Here is a 20,844-nt window from a genome sequence, read left to right as displayed (position 1 = left end):
GATTACGTTATGGATTTTGTTCAAAATGCAATACTGTTGTACTGTTGATGTTAAACTAGAGCAGCTTGCTTTCCTTGGCATGTTCAGATGTGTTGAGACTGGAATTTTTAAACTTCTCAATCAGCATAGCTAAAGAACAGGCTGCCTAAGAATATAGAGAATTGAGTTCTGACAAACATGCAAGGCACACAAGGTAGGCAAAACGTAAAAGCTCTAATTTGCAAATTTGAAAATGTGCTTCAGGAAATATATTCTATGTCTGAACATGCCTGGCCAGAAAAATTAGTAAAACTCAAGGCAGAAAGCAGAAACCTTGAAATTGTGAATCCAGCTTCACCAAATGTGCTGTTGACGGCTATTAGCAGAGAAGCAACGGAGCTCCGGCGGCAAGCAATTACCTTCCCCCCTCTGATCCCCAAGCATGAAGAATGGAGAGGAGGCGGGATCAGTGCAGGGCAACCGGACGACTCAGGAGGTGGGCGCTTTGCCCCTCTTCACAAGGCTCACCTGGGGAATGAGATTTAAAGAGACGCTGTTGGGAGGAGAACAAGCGTTGCTTTTTTCAGCCTCACACGCTGTTACCGAAGTCTGGATACTTTGCTGTGTTTTGTTTTGTCTTGTTTGCCTTGTTTGCTATGTATAACAGTAACACAGTTATACTCTGGGTGGTGCTGCAGTCCCAGGGAACTCTTCCTGGGACTCTCTGAAATCAAACTCCTTGAACTGTGGCTGCTCTCAGAACTGTGCTGCTCCTCCAGACGAATAGCAGCCAGGACCTATTGGAGGTGCAAGTTTAGAGTTGGCTCCTGGACTTGCAGGGAACGGTGGGAGTTTGGGGGGAAAATTGAAACAATAAAGGAAAGTTAAGCCTTTCCTTTAGAGAATTTCAGAATATGTTAATGAATCTAGATTGGTGACCCTGACTCAGAAATTGATTTTTAAATTTAAAGTAATAATTTAAATAAAAATATTTTAAAAAGTATTTAAAGACGTACTGGCTTACAAGTGCACAATAGTAGAAACTGAACTTGCTGTTTAAAGGGAAACACATCACTGTTGTGCTGATCAATAGCCAACACAAATGTCACTGTTGCAGTTCATTTGAAGTGTGAACCTTGCTTTATTATTAAAACTGTAGTGTGAATAGGTTGCATGCTAGCAACCACTGCTGAGTCTATTACTTGCACTTTAATTTTAACTTGGACAGGTTTATAACACAAGTACTCCTTGCTTAATGACCATTCATTTAGTGACCGAAATTGAGTCTTCGGAGGAAGGTGGCATACAAGTTGAACAAATAAATAAATAAAATAAATATAGCATTGAACAAGTGGTACTTATGACTGATCCATGAAGTTAAGGCTGTCTTAATACCTTGATGGTCACATCAGTGGTGGGTTGCTACCAGTTCAGATTACAGATTAACAGAGTTCGACCTGGTCAGGCGAACCAGTAGCAGCGGTGGGAGGTTCCGCCTGGATGCTTCTGCGTATGTGCAGAAGCATCACGCACGAGCGAATCAGTAGCGATGGGTTTTGAAACCCACTCCTGGGTCACATGATTGCAATCTGAGTGCTTGGCTCACACTTAAACAACATTTGCAGCATTCCATGGTCATGTGATTACTATTTGTAACACTCCCTGCCACTTCTCACAAGTTAAGTCAAAGGGGAAATCAGCAGGGAAGGTTTTAAGTCACTCTGATGAGTTACTGGCACTCTTTCCAGCCTCTTCAAATAGGCTACCTGGATTCTGTCTCCTACCAAGCAGCAACCAGCCCTGGTTTTACCATGCTCACATCCTACCTTAAAGTACATGTTTTACTTGGTACTTGTTTAACCACCCACAAGTAGGCTTGCCAGGTGTCCACTATTTGAGCGGACAGTCCGCTTTTTTCACATTATGTTCACTATTTTTTTTCACAAAATAGTGGATATTTTTTTTTATTCAAAAGCTTTATGATGAAATGGTACGTAATCTAAAGCTGTACAGTCTAAGAGAATAAGGATAGGAGAATTGCGTTTTGTCTTTTTTTTCATAAGTTAGAATGAGACAAAAAAATACGATGAGCAGTTTTTTGGAATGAAAGTTTTATTTGCCTTATGTAAAAAACATTTGCCTGAGAATGCCATGCAAAAGTTCAAGAAAGAAGCCATCAACGTGTATCAAAGAGCCATTGCGTACCTAGAAAAGTGGTATAATTTCACTGATTCAGTATATGAGACGCTAAGTTGTTTCAATCTAATTGATCGCAATAATCCTCCAACTTTAGAAGAAATGACGAACATCTGGTTATCACCATGGCGAGAAGAACTTCCACCCAACACTCTCTTCGATGAAATTTCTGCCTTAGAAGAAGTTTATGTTCATCTGCAGGGTAATTCATCCCTTGATAAGTGGACGTACTTTTTTAAGAAAGAGCCAGCTCCGAGTTTACTGAAACTGTTCCAGTATTGTGCATCAATTCCGGTATCAAATGCAAACATTGAATGAATTTTCAGTGTCATGGGAAATTTGTGGACTGACGAACGTAACCAACTGCTTGTACCATCAGTTCGAAGTGAACTTTGTATATTTTTTAATATTTCTCAACGTTGTACTGAAATTAAAGAATTATTCCTTAAACACAAAGAATTGATCAAAGCTGCGCAGTCAAATAAAAAATACACATGACAGCAAAGTAAAATGTAATTTAATATTTTACATATTATTATAATATATTTGATGTTTTGAATTTTAAGCAAAGTTTGGAAGTGATTATTTTAATACGTGTTAAAATGTTTGTAAGAAAATATATAATTTAATTGTAATTTTTTTTATTTTTTTTACAATTTAACCCCCACCCCCACCCCCGCTTGTCTGCTATTTTTTGGAAGCAGACCTGGCAACCCTACCCACAAGCCTTGCTTAATGACAAGAGGAGTCCTCGGATTGCTGTTGCTTAGCAATGGGGTCATGTGGTGTTGCACTTTGCAACTGCATCTTTTAGTGATGGAAATTTTGGTCACAATTAACATAATTAACCAAGGACTACCTGTGTATAAATTGGCAGGAACACATTTTTCTAATATAAATAGTAACAATTGTTGTAAGAAGCCGTTGTTTCCTGTTCTTGTCAAGAGAAGGCAGTGATGACTTCTGACTTTCTTTTTCAAATAATATTGAATCTGTGCATCTACTCATGTGATGATGTGCAAAGTTACGCTTGATATCTATATATCTCATGACAAAAAGATTATTAATGTAGAAGCCATTTGCAAAGCACAATCTACTATGAATAAGATGAGCAATAAAATCATAAAAGCACAATATGTCAGTAGCTTCTGTACATATAACACAAGCTTTTCTGTCTAGTGCTCCCCACCAGTGTTAGGATTACTGTAGAATTCTAGAATTTCTAAGAACTATGACACTTTACTCATGTGGCCTTCTAATTTGGGAGCCAGGCTGGAATAATGGCTGAAAAGTTTAGCTCCCTAGAGTTTATATAAAGTGTCTCAGGGCTCAAAAACTAAGTAGTTTCTTTTGTCTGTCTAGCAGATTATTAAATCTATTTTGCACCAAGAAGGATTTTTTAAAAGTCTACAATGTACCTTCATCCTTGTAATATTATAAGAACAGAAATTGTATCTAAGGTCAATGCTCCTTTTATATTACACTTTTAAATAATAAAAGAGCCAATGGGCTATGTTCAGATGTCATAAATGTTTATGAGGGAAAAAAATAGAGTAGCATCCATCTTTCCATTCTTCATCATCTCAGATTCATGAATACAGATTAAACAAGTGTTTTGGAAACTATGTAGGCTTTATATTTCTATATATGGAGTGGAAAATCAAAGATAAAATTCCTTCTCATTGCATGTACATTGTCACATTACCAAAGAGGAGTTTTGCTTTATACTTGTGCTATGTTCCCTGATATGCTTGCTGCCTACCTCAACAGAAAAGATATATATGCAGAAATGTGAAACTTTAAATTTAACAACAAAATTTTTTTTTTAAGTATCTGTTCTTCTTGATTATATTCTTGGAGAGTATAAAGTTAATTTTATTCAGATGATCTTTAAAGTACCGTGAATGGTTTATATAAACCCATTCCTATTTTTATGTGTTGGCCAATGGATCTAAAAATAGAAAAGTCTTGAACTTGAATTAGGGAAAGCTAAGAATTGGCATTATCCCTTCTTTTATAGTAAATGAATTACTGTCGTGATATATCTATTGCATAATTTCACAAGCATGGTGGTTGAAGCCTGTGGAGTTTAAAACAGTTTAAAAAGACGCATTATTTTCATAAGCGAGTATGTTAAAGTAGATTTACTTACACTTTGGGAGATACAGAGTGAATATGAGATTTAATGAAATAGAATGTTTCATTATTTTTACCTCATGAAATGGTGTTTATTGGCTTTAACTAATTATAAAGCTAAAATATAAATCTTGTATTTGTTTAATCTCTGTGGAAAACTGATTTGCACAATCTAATCTATCACTGCAAATTGTATATGAAAACCTATAGCTTAATAAATATCTTTCCTTTTAATATATGTATGATTATTAACTGAAATACAAATTTTATTCACTTCATAATGCATTAAGATAATCGTTCAGTATTGTTAATTTATTAACAAAAAATAACCCAGTTGTTATTTTTGTTAATAATAATTATTGTTCTGTTTACCAACTTTACTTGAGTATAATAAAATTACAAGATTCCTATAATATATACAGTACTCCTAAATTATGGTTTTACAGATAGATTGTATCATACCTTCCCATCACCTAGGCCCATGATGGCGAATCTATGGCACATGTGCCACAGGTGGCACGCAGAGCCCTCTCTGAGGGCACGGCAATTGTCACTCCAGCCCAGCTTCACCCTGCATGCGCACGCGCACCTCCCACCAGCCAGCTGATCTTTGGGTCTCTGCTGCACATGCGTGAGGGTGCAGGTTGGTGCAGAAGGCTTTCCATGCCCAAAACGGGGTGGGGGCTTCACGTGGTGCCCCCATGCCCCGTTTTTGCTTCCAGGTTGGTGCAGGAGTCTTTCCAGGCTGAAAACGGGCCATGAGGGGGACCCACATGGTGCCCCTGCACCCCATTTTGGGCCTGGAAAGACTCCTGCAACCACCTGGAAGCAAAAACAGGGGGCATGGGGACTGGGGCACATGTGTGGGGGACACGCATGCATGCACAGGGACGCATGCACACACGCAGGGGCCAGGCACACATGCACAGGGGATTCATGCACATGCGTGGGGGGTGCTGGCATTGCATTTTGGGGATTCGGGCATGTGTGCGTGCATTCGCATGTGCGTGCTTTGGGGACTCGGCATCAAAAAGGTTAACCATCACTGACCTAGGCTAAACATAGCCATCTATGAGGAAGACCTAGATTGGGGAAATGTTGCAATATATTCTGAAAGCTGAGTCTATGTTATAAAACAAACCATATTATCCCAATTTTGTGGAATTACTCTGTAGTAGGAACAATATTTAGTTGTGGTCTTCTAAAAATTAAATGGCTACCTTATGTTGTCATATATTTTAGTAATTTAAGATTTAAAATATATTCAAATATATTTTGTTTCCACTGAAAGAGTTTGTTAGAGTTTGTTGGGATTGCAGATCCAAATCTATGGAACATCCTGCTTTCCTTTTCTGGACTACTGGCAGGATACAGGAAAAAGAACATGGTGCTTTTGATGGAAGTGTGGATATATTATTTACATATGCCTTCTGAATTTATTCCAGATAGGCTTTCCATTGCTGATTTCAATAGGTTCTGTGCATGGAATAAACATAACATTACTGCAGAGAAAACCTATTTGTAAATGTTTTAATTAACTTAAATTAGGCATTTGTCTTATATTTAATCAAGTTGAGTAGATAATCTTCAATGATACAGATTTATGTTCTAGAATAAGCAAGCAACTTGGTCTTTAATTTACAGAAGTGAGATAAACAAATGGACAGATATCCCAAATAAATTAACAAATTTTAAACTTCAGCTGATTAAAATACTAAATCCAGAAAACCTTGGTTTGCCTTAAAGCATTATTTTTCACTGAATCATTAGAGTTGGAACATTTATTTAAATGAATGAATGAACACTACTTCTTAACAAACTTATAACTACACTAATTGATAATGAGCACTGCTGAACGATCTCTTTTAAAAACTCATTTTGATGTTGATATTCAAATTCTTTTTGACAATGTTACGCCTGTGAAAAATGGTCCTGTATATGAGAATCTTGCTTGACTCCAATAAAAGCTGTAAATATAAAATCCTTGTTTTGAAGAGCAGGTACATTTTTCCCCTCTGTTCCTTGACTAAATACTAGAAAAGAACTCAAGATGAAGAATATTGTATTAAAGTGCATCCTATTTAGAAGCACATAAAAGGCTTTTAACTCAATGAGCTCAAGCCAAATGTATTCATTTCATATTTGAAAAATGTCTCTACTTGCTTGTTTCTAGCAAAATTAGGGTCTTTAGTAACTGACAACACAAGAAACAAAATAGTACTATCAGGAGAAAATACCTGGCTCCAGGTTTCACAGGTTTCAGTATTAATGCAAAGCTTAAAATCTCTGAATTAGAATCCATTGCTGCCAAAAGAAAAAAGAAAAAAAGAATCACCCCACAGTATGGTGTGCCAGTGTATTTTGTTGTCTCATTTGACAGCTGCTGGGTTTCAGACACTTATTTATTTAAGTATATACATTTAGGGATGAAAAATATTTATAACCTCAATATTCAGAGAGGGAGAATCAAAACGTGCAGGTAGAAAGGAACACTGAGTGCAGGAGAAGAGAAATAGTATACTGTTGACAGTACATAAGCAGAGATGTGCGTCAATAAAACAAGTGTCCTACAGTGCTGGAATATAAATGGGTTGTTTGTAGCAGGATACAGCACAACGCAGACATTTTGAAAAGAGGGAAAGGAGAGCTTCTATGTAACATAATTGAATTGACCATTTCTCTAAAGAGCAAGAAAATTGTTTGGTGCAGCATTTATCATCTTGGGCAGCCCAGTTTGCCAAACATATTATATTTCTAATAAATAGAAAGAAAAGCCCATGATTCTTGCTCTAAATCACAAATACATTATCTGTCTTGCTATGACTGCAGTATTTAAGTGATTGTTATTTAATCTTTAAACTATTTAAGCCTAATAGTTTTTTGAAATGTGCTTTAGTGAAGGACGGTTAAAAGAATTATTAGCCCATGGTATTATTTTTTACAACTGCATGCAAATGTATCAAGTATTTCATATTTGGCATCCAAAAGGTCCCCTGACTATTCTGTTTCCTTAATTTAATAGATGTATAACTGGAGCTAAGAACCTTTGAGGTTTGTAGGTTTGTGACTTTTTAAAAATGAATTAAATAAAACCTCTGATGTCTCACGCCTTGCTAGTTTTGCTTGACTTTCATTTAAATCTCCTTTTCTTTTAGCAGCTAGTTCTTTGTTTTAATTCGCTATAGTTTGACAGATGATGCAACAAGCAGTAGCCTATCCAAAGTACTACATGAAATTTCAGTATATCAAGAAACCTCATTCAAGCCAAGCCCATAACATCACATATAGCAGTTAACCACTTTTCATTTGTAAAGGCCTAACTTTTAGATTGGTACATGTGTAGAAAACAGTTTTCTTGCACTACTATGTTCCTGATATGACCCTTTGAAATAGGGTCATATATAGCTTTTGGGGGGTATGTTGTAACTTTGAACAGTCATTAAATGATCTGTCATACCTTGAGAATTACCTGTAATTTAATTTTGGACATATTGATGGATATCTGTGGACATATTGATCGATATCTGTGAACAGTGGGCTCAGAAATTAATTTTAGAAGTATCCACCATTATAGACGCAGTATATTTAAAAAGTGTTATGGAAGAGGAACAAATTTTGTTCATAAGACAAGATTTGAAAGTGGATTTAAAAATGACAGGCTACAAGAGTAATAAAGAAAAGATGCTACATTGGGTATACAATGAAACCAAATGAATGGCATCTTAATAATTAAAAGGGATATGCTAATAACTCAGCAAAAGAGTGATCTGGATATCACTATATTGGATATACAAAAAAAACTTGTTAAAGTTTTGAAGAATTTTGTGGGAAGGGATAAAGGAAAAAAAATAAAAAGAAAGTTTTAGGACATAATTTGTCCTAAAGGATTAAAGAGCAAGATTTTAAAAAGTAAAAGGAAGGAATATAATGTTGTTTTATTTGATCAAGGTTAAAATAGATACGTTGTTTCTGATAATTCTTACTGGACTTCTGTTGACTACAATTGAACTACAAGGTTTAATAACTACAAATGAGTTATTGGAAAAAGAAATCATTTCTTATATTTTAAGAGAAGGTGATAAAGTTTCCAAAATTGTTTATGCTTGCAGTGCCCAGGTTAAGAATATGTTCTGTTCCTAACCCTATATTTAATGGGTATGTCCCTTTAACCAATAGCTATTAATTACACATTTTGATTTTGCTTTATCTAAAAACCATGTTGAGCCAAATCTCTTGATGTCTTTTAATTCTAAATCTCTCCAATGACTATCTTCACTTTTAAATATTTTTACCACAGTCCGAATAGCATAAGCCCAATAATAATTGAGTAGTTTGGGGATTCCTAATCCACCTTCCTTTTGATTTTGATACCACATTTTCTTCACCAATCTAGGTCTTTTCCCACCATTGCAAAATTTATCCAATTTCTTCTGATATCCTTCAATATCTTTGTCAAGTTTAACGGTAACATCTCAAATAAAAAATTAAACTTTGGCAACAACATCATCTTACACATTGCAATTCTACCAAACCTAGACAACTTTATCATTTTATATTTATCTTTTTCTCAATTTCATTCATCACCACATCATAATTTAGTTTTTTCATTTCTTTAACTTTGAGTGAAAGTGTTATGCCCAAATATTTCAATGTTTTTTAATCCTTAGCCCAAATTGTTCTTGCATATTCTCCCACTCCTTACCATTATTATTCATTAATAGTTCAGATTTTGACCAATTTATTTTCAAACCTGTCATTTCCTCAAATTCTTCCAAATGCTTATGTATCTTTTTCAAATCTTTCTCTATATCTTTCAAAATAATCAAAGTATCATCCCCATACAGATTTATTTTATATCCCTTATACCCTTCCAATTCTTCATCTTTTTCTATCATTTTAGTCAAAATTTCTATAACTAATAAAAATAATGTTGGAGACAGGGGACATCCTTGTCTCGTACCCGCTTCCAATCTTATCTCTTCTGTCAGCCTTCCGTTCACCTTCACTCTTGCACTACTTTTTTGATACAGTTTTGAAATAACATGTATAAACTTATTACCAAAACCTAGTACCTCAACAATTGTTTTAATAGTTTCCCATTGTACAGAGTCAAAAGCTTTAAAAATATCTAATGATACTATACCTATTTTATCAGCATTATATTCAGCAACATCTATAATATTTAATACTCTTGTGACAATATCACTCATGTATCTACCCTTCACAAAGCCTACTTGGTTATAACTTATATATCTGTCTATAAATCTACTTAATCTATTACTTATAATGGCGGTAAATATCTTTGCATCTTGATTAATTAAGGAGATGGGCCGATAGGACTCAATCCTTTCTAAGTCTTTATCTGGTTTAGGGATTATAGATATCACCGTTCTGTTCCATGACAACGGAACTTCTCCACCATGTAAAATTCCGTTAAATAGTTTTTGCAATTTTGGTATTATTATTTCCTTAAATTCTTTATAAAACTCAGCAGGTAATCCATCTTCACCTGGAGCTTTCCCTAATTTTATTTTTTGTATTACTCCATTAATCTCGTCTTGTGTTATATCTTCTTCCATCAAGTCTTTATATGTTTGGTCAATTTTCACAACATGTTTTTCTAAATAACTTCTCAGTTTTTCCCGATCAATTAATTTTTCGAATATAAATTTTGAAAAAAGTTCCTGACCACTTCACATTTTTCTAATTTTTTATAGCATCTTATACCCTTATCATCTATCAAAGCTCCAATTTCTCTCTTCTCTCTTTTATTTTTCGCCATTCTTGCCAATAGCTTAGAGTTTTTATTGCTAAATTCAAAAAAAATCCTATTTAAATATCTCATATTCTTTTTTACCAATTCTATATCTTCTTCTATCAATTTATTTTTTAGCAAATTTAGTTCCTCCAAAAAAAATTTTTCTTTAGTACCGTATTTTCCGGCGTATAAGACGACTTTTTAATACATGAAAATCTTCTCAAAAGTCGGGGGTCGTCTTATACGCCGGGTGTAGTTCTCCTGTAACCAGGCAGACCAGCCCGAAAGGCTCTGACGAGCCTTAAATGGCTCTGGCGATCCCAGCTCTGACGATCCCAGCTGAGTTCCCTGCAACTCAGATGGGATCGCCAGAAACCACGTAAAAGGGAAAAAGTTTTTTACCTTTTACTCTGAGGATCCCAGCTCTGACGATCCCAGCTGAGTTCCCTGCAACTCAGCTGGGATTGCCAGAAACCACGTAAAAGGGAAAAAGTTTTTTACCTTTTACTCTGACGATCCCAGCTCTGACGATCCCAGCTGAGTTCCCTGCAACTCAGCTGGGATCGCCAGAAACCACGTAAAAGGGAAAAAGTTTTCCCCCTCCAGCTTGCTTACCTCAGCTGCTAATCGCAACGCTTGCCTTGCTTTGCTTGCTTGAATCTATTCAGGCAAGCAAGCAACTCCCTGCCTGCAATCAAGCAAGGAGTTAGTTGTGGACTTCAACTCCCAGAATTCTGGGAGTTGAAGTCTACAAGTCTTAAAGTTGCCAAGGATGGAGACCCCTGTTCTATTGGGTAAGATTTTTCCCCTTTGGGAGCTTTAAAAAAAATAATCAATTTGGGTTTTTTTAGTTGTTCTTTTTTAGACCTAGCCATTTAGGAAGCCGTTTAGGAAGTTTTAAATTTAGCTTTCATATAAAAATAAAAATAAAATAAAATAAAATAATATTTGTGCAGCTTTCTGAGATTTAGTGTATTTCTGTAGTGTTTCACTCCAACTACACAAACACACAAAATCTCACAAAGCTGTATGTGGAATTTTGTGTGTGTAAAGTGTGAAAGTTGGTTTTTTGGACTTTTTGTGGCTGTGTGAGGTTCCTGCTTGTTGCAGGGGCCATTTTGGGTCTAGCACAGCTGCTTTTACATTGTGGGTGAGCCAGTTGTGTTGTGTTGTGTGTGTTTAGAGTGTGAAAGTTTTTTGGGGGGGCTTTTTGTGGCTGTGTGAGGTTCCTGCTTGTTACAGGGGCCATTTTGGGTCTAGCACAGCTGCTTTTACATTGTAGGTGAGCCAGTTGATGTTTTTTAATTTTTATTTGGTGTGCATTGGAAGAGGGGCAGTCTTATATGGCAAGTATAGCCCAAACCCTATATTTTAACAGGAAAAGTTGGGGGTCGTCTTATATGCCCAGTCGTCTTATACGCCGGAAAATACGGTAAGCAAAAATTGATTCTCCAATTCCTTAATCTGGCTTTTATCTTTTTCAATTTTATTTTTATAATTTTTATATTTTCTGCTTGATAACTTGATACTTTCCCCTCTAAACACTGCTTTCATCGCATCCCAAACAATTTCAAATTTAACCTCTCCATTATCATTCAATCTCCAACATTCTTCCCATTTTTTAAATATCCATTTTTTATCCTCCTCATTTTTATACAGTTTTTCATTATATCTCCAACAACTTCCTTTTTTCTCAAAATTAAAATCTATTTCCATCGTAACTTCTGCATGATCAGAATCCTTAAAATTTCCCACATCTATCTTATCCACATTATTCAACAAATCTTTAGAAACTAAGATATAGTCAATTCTTGAATATGTATTATGTATCTTAAAGTAAAAAGTGTACACTCTTTCAGTTCTTTTCACTTCTCTCCAAGCATCCACCACGCCGTTTTGAAACATCCATTTATTTAAGGTCCCCATTTTATTTGCTCCTCCACAACGAGTGGGGTTAGTACTATCTATTTTATCTCTAATTAAATTAAAATCCCCAGCCACAATTACTTTCCCTACACTTTCAATTTCCAAAATTTTAGTTATTTTTTCAAGAAATTCTTTTTGCTTCTCATTCGGTAGATATAAATTAACCAGTGTCACTTTTTCCTCATTAATATTTCCCACAATTATTACATATCTTCCTTCTTCATCCACAATTACTTGTTCTTTTTCAAAATATACCCTATCTGATATCAATGTTGCAACTCCTCTAGCTTTTGAAGTTCCAAAAGATTTTTCATAAATTTGCATATCCTTTATATACATTTTATTTGAGTCTTCAGATTTCTGATGGGTTTCTTGCAAAAATAATATATCTGGTAGATCTCTTTTAATTTTAAGTTCCAATCGTCTTCTCTTGATCTGATTCCCTGTACCCTTCACATTCCATGTCATTATTTGTATTAAACCCATTTAAACTGTAACTTTTTTAATCCTTTTCCCTCCTCTTCCTTTCTGTGCCCAGATCCCAGCACCAATCTCCCACATTCCAAACAACATTCAACATAGAAGAAAAAAAATAAAAAAAAAATAAAAAGGGACAAAAGACACATCAAACATTAAATAACAAACAATCTTCGTCCCCCACATCCTCAATTGGTTTCCGCCTCTATAAAGAGAGTGGGGGAGAGGGGACGTGCTAATGGTCGGGTCACTTCTTTCGGGTAGTCTACTTAAATTCATCTCTCAGAGAAAAGGGTGGTAACTTCTCCCCGCACTCAGCTTCCTGCAATTCTTTTTCAAGATCTTTCAATTTCTTATCCGCTCCATCTCCCATTATATCATCACGACTTTTCTTTTGTTCAACCATCGCAGGTGAGATTTCCTTCCGCTTTAATCCTTTAGGGTCTTGTCCTCCAGCAGCCCCTTTTTCTTCTGGTGTTGATGTTTTTGCATATGTTCCACCCATCTTGAGCATTTGATCTTTTATCTCTGTTATGTCCTCATACTTTACAATCAATCCAAGTTCATGTAAGTATAACACTGCATCTGTTTCCAAAGTAATTATTTGCATTCTTCCTTTATAAAAAAATTTTAGTTGCTGTGGCGGCCTCCAGTTATATTTAATTCCATTGTCTCTCAGAACTTTTGTAATTGGCTTCAAAAAAAATCTCCATGCTCTTTCTTCTCTTGATATATCCGGAAAGACTTGAATAATTTTCTCCTCAAATTTCAAAGCTTCACCTATCTCTCTCACTTTCACCATCACTTCCAGTTTGTCACTAAGATTTGCAAATCTGACAAGTACATTTCTATTTAAGCCGTTTTGTCTTTTAAACCCAATTCTAAAAACACTTGCCAGATTTGTTGCTGTAAATGTGATTTGTGTATCCAGGTCATTGAGCCATTTTAAAACTCGTCGTTTCAAATTGTCCACTTTTTCTTCTTGAATTCCTCGAATAACCAGATTATATTTCCTCGCTTCTTCTTCCAAAAGACAATTTTTTTTATCTTGTTGTTCATTTTTAAAAAAGATTTCTCCAATTTGCCGATCTATCTTTGCATCATGTGTATGAATCTGCTCAATTTCATCTTTAATTATTGTCATTTCTACTGTTTGCTTTGCAAAATTTTCATTCATTTCTTGCTTCATTCTTTTAATTTCCAATATCATATTATCCATACTATCTGACAGTCCTGATATCTTTTCACCAATTTTAGTTAAGGCCACAGCAACTTGTTGCATTTCTAAAGATTGTTGGGTCGCCATTTTTTAATAAGTTTTAATTATCCACTTTTGCCAAGAGGGTCTGTAATGAAGATTAAGGGACAGCAATCCACAATTGAAGCTGAGACAGCTTATTATTGCACTCAAAAGGACCAACAATAAAAGTTTATAGTTCTCAATTCAGCTTACGTAATTTCCCTTAAAAAAAAAAAAGAAAAAGCTAACATCCGTTGGAAGGCACTGCCCAGAAATACGTTTTGCCGCTTCGACTCAGGCACTTTCACAAACAGAAGATCAACTTAAAATTCACATATTCTTCCAAGAAAAAAAACCCCTTTCCACCGGTCTTTTGATGTTCCGTGCCTTTATCCCACAGCAAAAACAAACACAGATCGCGGTAATAATGAGAACAAAGGCAGCTATTTGCTCCAAATACACAATCGCGACTGCCTATCTGGTCACTCCTCACTCCTTCCACTTTCCCACGCTATGAAAAGCTTCAAAATTCAAGTCGTTCAGGGTGACCTACCGATTCCAAAGTCAGTCTGCTGGGCCAGTAGCTCTCAATTTATAAAATTTTGGTCCTTATCGGTGCATTTCAAACACTTTAATCCACATTTATCTTCCGTAAAATGCCCTGCGAAGTGGAGAAAACATCCTCACACCACCACAGCCATAACCACGCCCCCTGAGTAAAATTTTGAATAAATTTGTTAAAATTTTAATTCCAGATATAATTTTCTTAGGGAAGACAATTGAAAATTGGCCAATTAAAACTAATATAAATTGTGATAGGGTAATGGAAGATGAAAATATACAAACTGTAATAGATTGGTTAAAAACTTCAGAAAATGAAAGGAGGAAAAAAGAAATCATTGAAAATTTGGGTTTAGGCTGGTTTGAAAAAATACAGATAGAAAAATGGACTAAGAAGGTAAGGGACAATTGTTCGATAAGTAGAAGTAAAACTGAATTTGAACATTTAGTATTCCAAATTATGAAAGATGAAATTGGGCTAAAGGGACTCGTTAGTAAGATATATAAGATTATAAATTTTGATGGAAAACCACAAAGGGTGATGAAGACGAATTGGGAAAAAGAATTTAATATTAAAATATCAGATTTAGATTGGAATGTGAATTGGAAGAGTAGAATTATGAAGACTTTATCTGTAAGGATTAAAGAGCATAATTATAAGATTGTTTAAAAATGGTATTTGACTCCATTAAGATTGTCATTGATGGATAACAAAATTAGTAAACAATGTTGGAGGTGTGATATGGAATTAGGGACTTATGAACATATGTGGTACAAATGTGATAAAGTTAAAAAGTTTTGGCAACAATTGGAGGAAATGATATTTGAAATGATGGGGAAAGCAATAATATTAAGACCAGAAACTATATTACTGTTGATAATTAAGGAAAAAGAACCAACAAAATATGAGAAAGAATTGATTAGAATTATGATTATAATGGGTAGAATTATAATAGCCAGATATTGGAAATTAGATGTGAATTTTAGAATAGAAGAATGGTATTGTGAAATGTGGAAATTAGCTTTAAACGATAAAATGACATGTGATATTAAAATTAGAAATGGTGACTATAAAGAAGATATTTTCTGGAAAATTTGGAAACCATTCGTGGACTATGCGCTGGGAAAATTGGATGCTTCGGTACCTGTACCCCGAGAACGTGGATTTTGGCGATCATGAGGATATATCCGAAGAACCAAATCTTCCTTTCTTATGTATAGCACAGGGTGAAATATTGTATATGTTGTTTGTAATGTTAGTAATTAAAAAAAATAAAATAATAATAATAAAAAAAAAATTTAATGTGTATGTAAGGTGGAACTCATACTTGTGTACAGGCTGTCTATTATTAGACAATGTTATCCTTCTTCAAGCCAATGAATCGCTGAAGTCATGCAGTGTTTTCATGAACAGCTGAAGTTGCATATTTTTAATATAGTTGGTTTTCAGTGGTTTTCAGTGGTTCATGAAAACATTGTGAAGCTTTAGCTTAAGGAAAGAGAAAGGCATCTACCATTTTTAATGTAGAGTACATTTGTAACAAGGTATCATTTTTAAGTTGTATGTTCTTAACTCAGACTGTTTATACTCGTGTTTAAATATATTTTTTCTTTTTATTTATTATTTTTTTCTTTCCTATTTCTCTATTTATTTACTACACATTCCATTTTTGCTTTTCTTTTTCTTATTGTATTAGCTTTTATCTTTTTATTTGTAATGTTTAAGAACATTACTATAAAAGTTAATTTTATCTTTGTCAATAACTATGTTATTGTATGTAATTAAACATGGGATTGTACTAATCCTAACTCTTTTCAGTAATGCAGGGATGCATAATTTGAAGCCCTTGAGTTGCACCCAGAGCTACTCCTCATATTGACTCCCACCTGCAATTTTTAATGTGAAAGGAGAGGAAGATTCTTAATCAAATGAGAAGTATCATGTTTATGTTTTGAATTATATTTTTGAACTGAATTGAATTTGCTATAACCCCTAGTCACTTCTTCATCATAGCCTCATGTAATTTATCTGACCTCACTATGCACATACTCAGCCCACTGGTCACATACATGATAACAGCTTTCTGCATCAGGAAAGGTCATTTTCCACCCACTGCATAATTAATCCTCATAAGGAAAGGGATGATTTTGTCACAGTACTGGAGGAGGACTATATTACATATACAATATAGAAAGAGGTTATTCTGTATATTAATATACACTAAAGGAGGATTTATTTAGACAATACTGTTTCCATCTGGAAATCTGAAAAATATATTCTTGGATATTTTTTTTAAGTAACTTCCCTATTACACTGTTGACATGAAAAAAAAGTAGTTGTTGTAATGTGAGCTTTGTGATTGTGTGATTGTGTGATTACAGCACCCATCAGGGACTTTAAATTAGTTTCATTCCTTGTGTGAATTTAAATTTCTGTACTAAAAATAAGCAATACTTACATATCTGTACACACACTGAGACACATAAGTGCTATAATCTTATAATCTTTTTCTTCCTATTTCCTCATCCCTGTCTGTTGCTGACTTGTGTGAGTCACACCAGGGAAAGTAGAAAATTGAGATAGTTGCTACCTGTTTTCAATTGCTTGGTTGCTCTCCCGCTCCAGTTGCTGCAGGCGTGGAACAGAACAGCCCCCTTATCAGTCACATCAATCTGGTTTGCTGAGCATAACAGTGTAAGAGGGAAAAATGGTTGCCTTGTTGTTTCCAGAGCTGACACAGCAAGAAAAAATGATGATGAGAAATTGTTTCCTGGCCAGTTGAGTCTCTCTAAACACTTCATGAAAGATCATTTTTTTAAAAAAAAAATCTGTTTCTGCATGACTGACGTTTGTTCATCAAAACAGTGGTTCCAGCCAAACTTGTAAAAAGTACATCTGATTTAAACAAGGAAGCAACCTGAAATGTTCTCAAAAATAGTATCGGAAGTATTATTCTGAATTGCATGTCTTATCTGTAATTTATATACTGCATAGCCAATCCTCAGCATGCATTTCCCCCACATTCCAAGGACCAGGATGTTTATTAACCATGTGAGATTGTAGAATTTGAAATCCAGCAGACTTGGAGGTCACAAGGCTGAGAAGATGGTTTTAATAAAGTAGCACATGTTTGTATTTTTAATTGTTCACAAAGGCATATTGTTTTATAATAAGACAAGAATAAAACTAGGCACTCTCCATGTTTATGTTTGCATAAGCAACTGAAAAGATAAGAATTCCTTCAATGATAATTTTATTTCTAACATTTTCTAACCCTGTAACACATTGACTTCTCCATCTACTTTCATATGTCCAATGCCTTGAGTCTTGTTTCTAAAAATATTTTGAAATATTATACATAGTAATGAAACTGGCATAAACCAGACAAGGTGGTCCCACTGGTCATTGACCCACTGGGTGCCCTACCAAACATATTGGATAACTCTTAGAAAAAAAGTTCATTGGCAAAATTTTATCTGTCAGTTACAAAAGGCTATACTGCTTGAATTGGTAGACATACTGTGCCAATACATTATGACTTCCAAGGTTTTGAGAAGAACTCAGTGTGAATGAAGGGCAACATCCGCCAAAAAAGTAGAAGCTTTGATTTCACGTTATGTATATAATAATAATAGCAGACAACATCCAAGATTATTTAGAAGGAAAAGAGAGAACAATGGACTAGAAAGGAAAGAAGAGGAAAAACAAAGTTATAAAAAATCAATTTATGATTGATAAAAAGCTTCAGAAGAACTGCAAAAGCCAAAGAAATCAATTTATGTATAGTCTGGATTGATTTTAAAATTTGACCCATTACCACATGATTGGATCAAATATATGGAAAAACTGGTAATAATATTAGAATGTTTGTTGAAAAAATAAGCAGCAGAAGACAGAATTGGTGGTTGGAAATGAAAACTATGGGTTTATCAACATTAGGAGAGGCATCTTCCAGGGTGACTCATTATCATTCTTATTATTTTCATTGCATTGCCATGATACTGCTCTCAGTGATTTTGAAGAAAAATCTTGGCTACCAAACAACAACAAAAATCTAGTATCTCATATATACATTATATGTATGTTCTGAAGCTTTAGGGAAAATCAGGAAATTGAATAATTGACAAACGCTAAGAATTTTTAGCATATAGTAGAGGTAGTCCTTGACTTACAATAGCTTGTTTAGTGACTGTTCGAAGTTACAGTGGTACTAAAAGAAGTGACTTAAGACTGTTTTTCACACAACCATTGCAGCATCCCCATGGTCATGTGATTACAATTTGGATACTTGGCAACTGACTCATAATTATGACTGTTGCAGTGTCCCAGAGTCATGTGATCACCTTTTGCCACTTGACAAGCAAAGTCAATGGGAATACCAGATTCACTTAACAACAGTGTTACTAACATAACTGCAGTGATTTACTTAACAATTATGGCAAGAAAGGTAATCAAATAAGGCAAAATTCACTTAATATCTGTCTCTTTTAGCAACACAAATTTTTGACTCCATTGTGGTCATAGGTCGAGGACTACCTGTAATGGAATTTGACCAAGAGAAAAGCACAGTTGCAATAAAGTGGGGCAAAATCACAAAGAGTAATGGAATTGAAATGCCAATGTATACTATATACTGCTGGATTTATCAACTGGACATAAGCTGAACTAGACAGTTTGGACTGAAAAACAAGAAAACTGATGACTATGCACCATGCATTACATCCCCATAGTGATTTTGATAGATTATACCTGCCCTGCAGAAATGGAGGCAAAGATTTATTTCAGGTCAAACAGTCAAAGAAAGAGAAACATGCATTGGCTGATTATGTAAAAGACCCACAAGAACAAGGTTTGTTGTAAATTAAAATTTGAAACATTTTTTTTTAAAATTTGATTTATATGCCGCCCTTCTCCGGAGACTCAGGGCGGCTTACAGTGCGTTAAGCAATAGCCTTCATACTTTTGTATATTTATACAAAGTCAGCTTATTGCCCCCACAATCTGGGTCCTCATTTTACCGACCTTAGAAAGGATGGAAGGCTGAGTCAACCTTGAGCCTTGGAGAGATTCGAACCAGCAGTAAATTGCAAGCAGCTGTGTTAATAACAGGGTGCTTTAAACCACTGTAGTACCAAGGCTCTTACTAAGAGGCTCTTACTAAGAGGCTCTTATTAAGTGTATAGGACACAAAAGTCTAAGTATAAAGTTGCTCAGTTAGGAAACAAAAATCAAATTTTCAGATACAGTATAGGATTGTGGTTACTTAATTTATGGTACTTGCAAAAATATAATAACTCACTGCAAACTGAATAAGAGTCAGTAGTGTGAAGTGGCTGCAAAAAATACGAAAATGCAGTTGTTGCAATAGAACTATAAGTTCCAAACAGCATGAAATAATCATTCTATAGTATTCTGCTTCGGTCAGATACTCCTTCAAGTATCTTCATTGTTCAATTTTGGGTACCATAATTTAAGAAAGATCCAGAGAACTTAGAACTGGTTTACAGAAGGACAACAAGGATGATTAGGATATTTCTGTTGATGAAATAAAGTCTTTTAATCTTTTAAAAACACAGATGGTACTTATGGTACTATGCTTCTAATACCTGAAGGCATACTGTCTTGGAGTTCCTTTTAAACTATATTCAGTTTGATAGAGTCAAGCTCAACAGATCCATCAAAAGCAAAGGACTCTAGGCAATTAATTCTTTTTATCTCCCAATAAGGGTTGGGGAGATTAGTTTTATTAGATTTTTTTTCACACTATTATTTATATTATACTTAACTCAAGATGGTGAACATACCTAATATTCCTTCCTCCTGTTTTCTTCACAACAATTAACCTATGAGGTGTGTTGGGCTGAGAGAGTGTGTGATTGGTCCTTTTTTTTAATTTTGAAAAAATATCCAAGATACAAAAATAAAATTTACAAACATGTGCAAATTCTTTCTATATCTATTATTTTATGCTATATTTCTATTACTATTGATACTACACAATGCTCTGTATATTTTATAACTTTTATTATACTACACTTGATACTATTACTTCTATACTATATTTTGTTACTAGCATACTATTAGTATTGATACTATACTACTATTGGTATACTACTAGTATGCAACAGTATTTTACTCTTACAGACCTGGGCTGTCTTTAAATCTTCTCTTTTTCTCTAGGATTCTTGAATTGCTTTTTTCTTTTTTAGTAATGGGCAACATGTAAAGCAATGGCACCTTCCCAATATTGTGCTTGCCTTGGCTTTGCTTTTTCCTTCAGACATTTCAGTCTCTGTGAAGAAAAAACTCTCTTTATTTGGCTGTTTGTTGTTGTTGTTGTTGTTGTTGTTGCTACTGCAGGCCTGTCAAACTGGTGGCTCGCGGGCCGGATGAGTCACACACAGGCCACGCCCACCCCAGCTCCCCAAAGGCAAAAACAGTCACTATAAATCATGTGGTGTGATTAAGTTTGACACCTGTGTTCTAGAACATGCATATCTTCTCCGATACCTGTTTCAAGATTACAGCTTTTTATAAGCAATTGTATCATGCATGTGCTGGATAGAAAGC

The 20,844-nt window shown here is 34.9% G+C and overlaps 2 protein-coding genes across 3 annotated transcripts in view; one reads left to right on the top strand and one right to left on the bottom strand.

The window, feature by feature from the left end:
- The window catches only part of TBL1X (transducin beta like 1 X-linked), a 162,610-nt gene that overhangs the window by 41,261 nt on the left and 100,505 nt on the right, over window positions 1-20,844 (top strand). The gene's annotated exons all lie outside the window — the stretch shown is intronic.
- LOC148113507 (uncharacterized) lies at window positions 12,591-15,561 on the bottom strand. The gene has a single exon (XM_087871450.1). It carries the CDS (start codon window positions 13,776-13,778, stop codon window positions 12,738-12,740), a length of 1,041 nt encoding a protein of 346 aa, XP_087727576.1. The 5' UTR covers window positions 13,779-15,561; the 3' UTR covers window positions 12,591-12,737.

The sequence above is a fragment of the Pantherophis guttatus genome, chromosome 5 (assembly GCF_059756535.1).
Source record: "Pantherophis guttatus breed Tessera chromosome 5, ASM5975653v1, whole genome shotgun sequence".
Lineage (NCBI taxonomy): Eukaryota > Metazoa > Chordata > Lepidosauria > Squamata > Colubridae > Pantherophis > Pantherophis guttatus.
The sequence above is the reverse complement of the archived record's forward strand: the minus strand, read 5'-3'. Positions and strand labels throughout refer to the sequence as shown.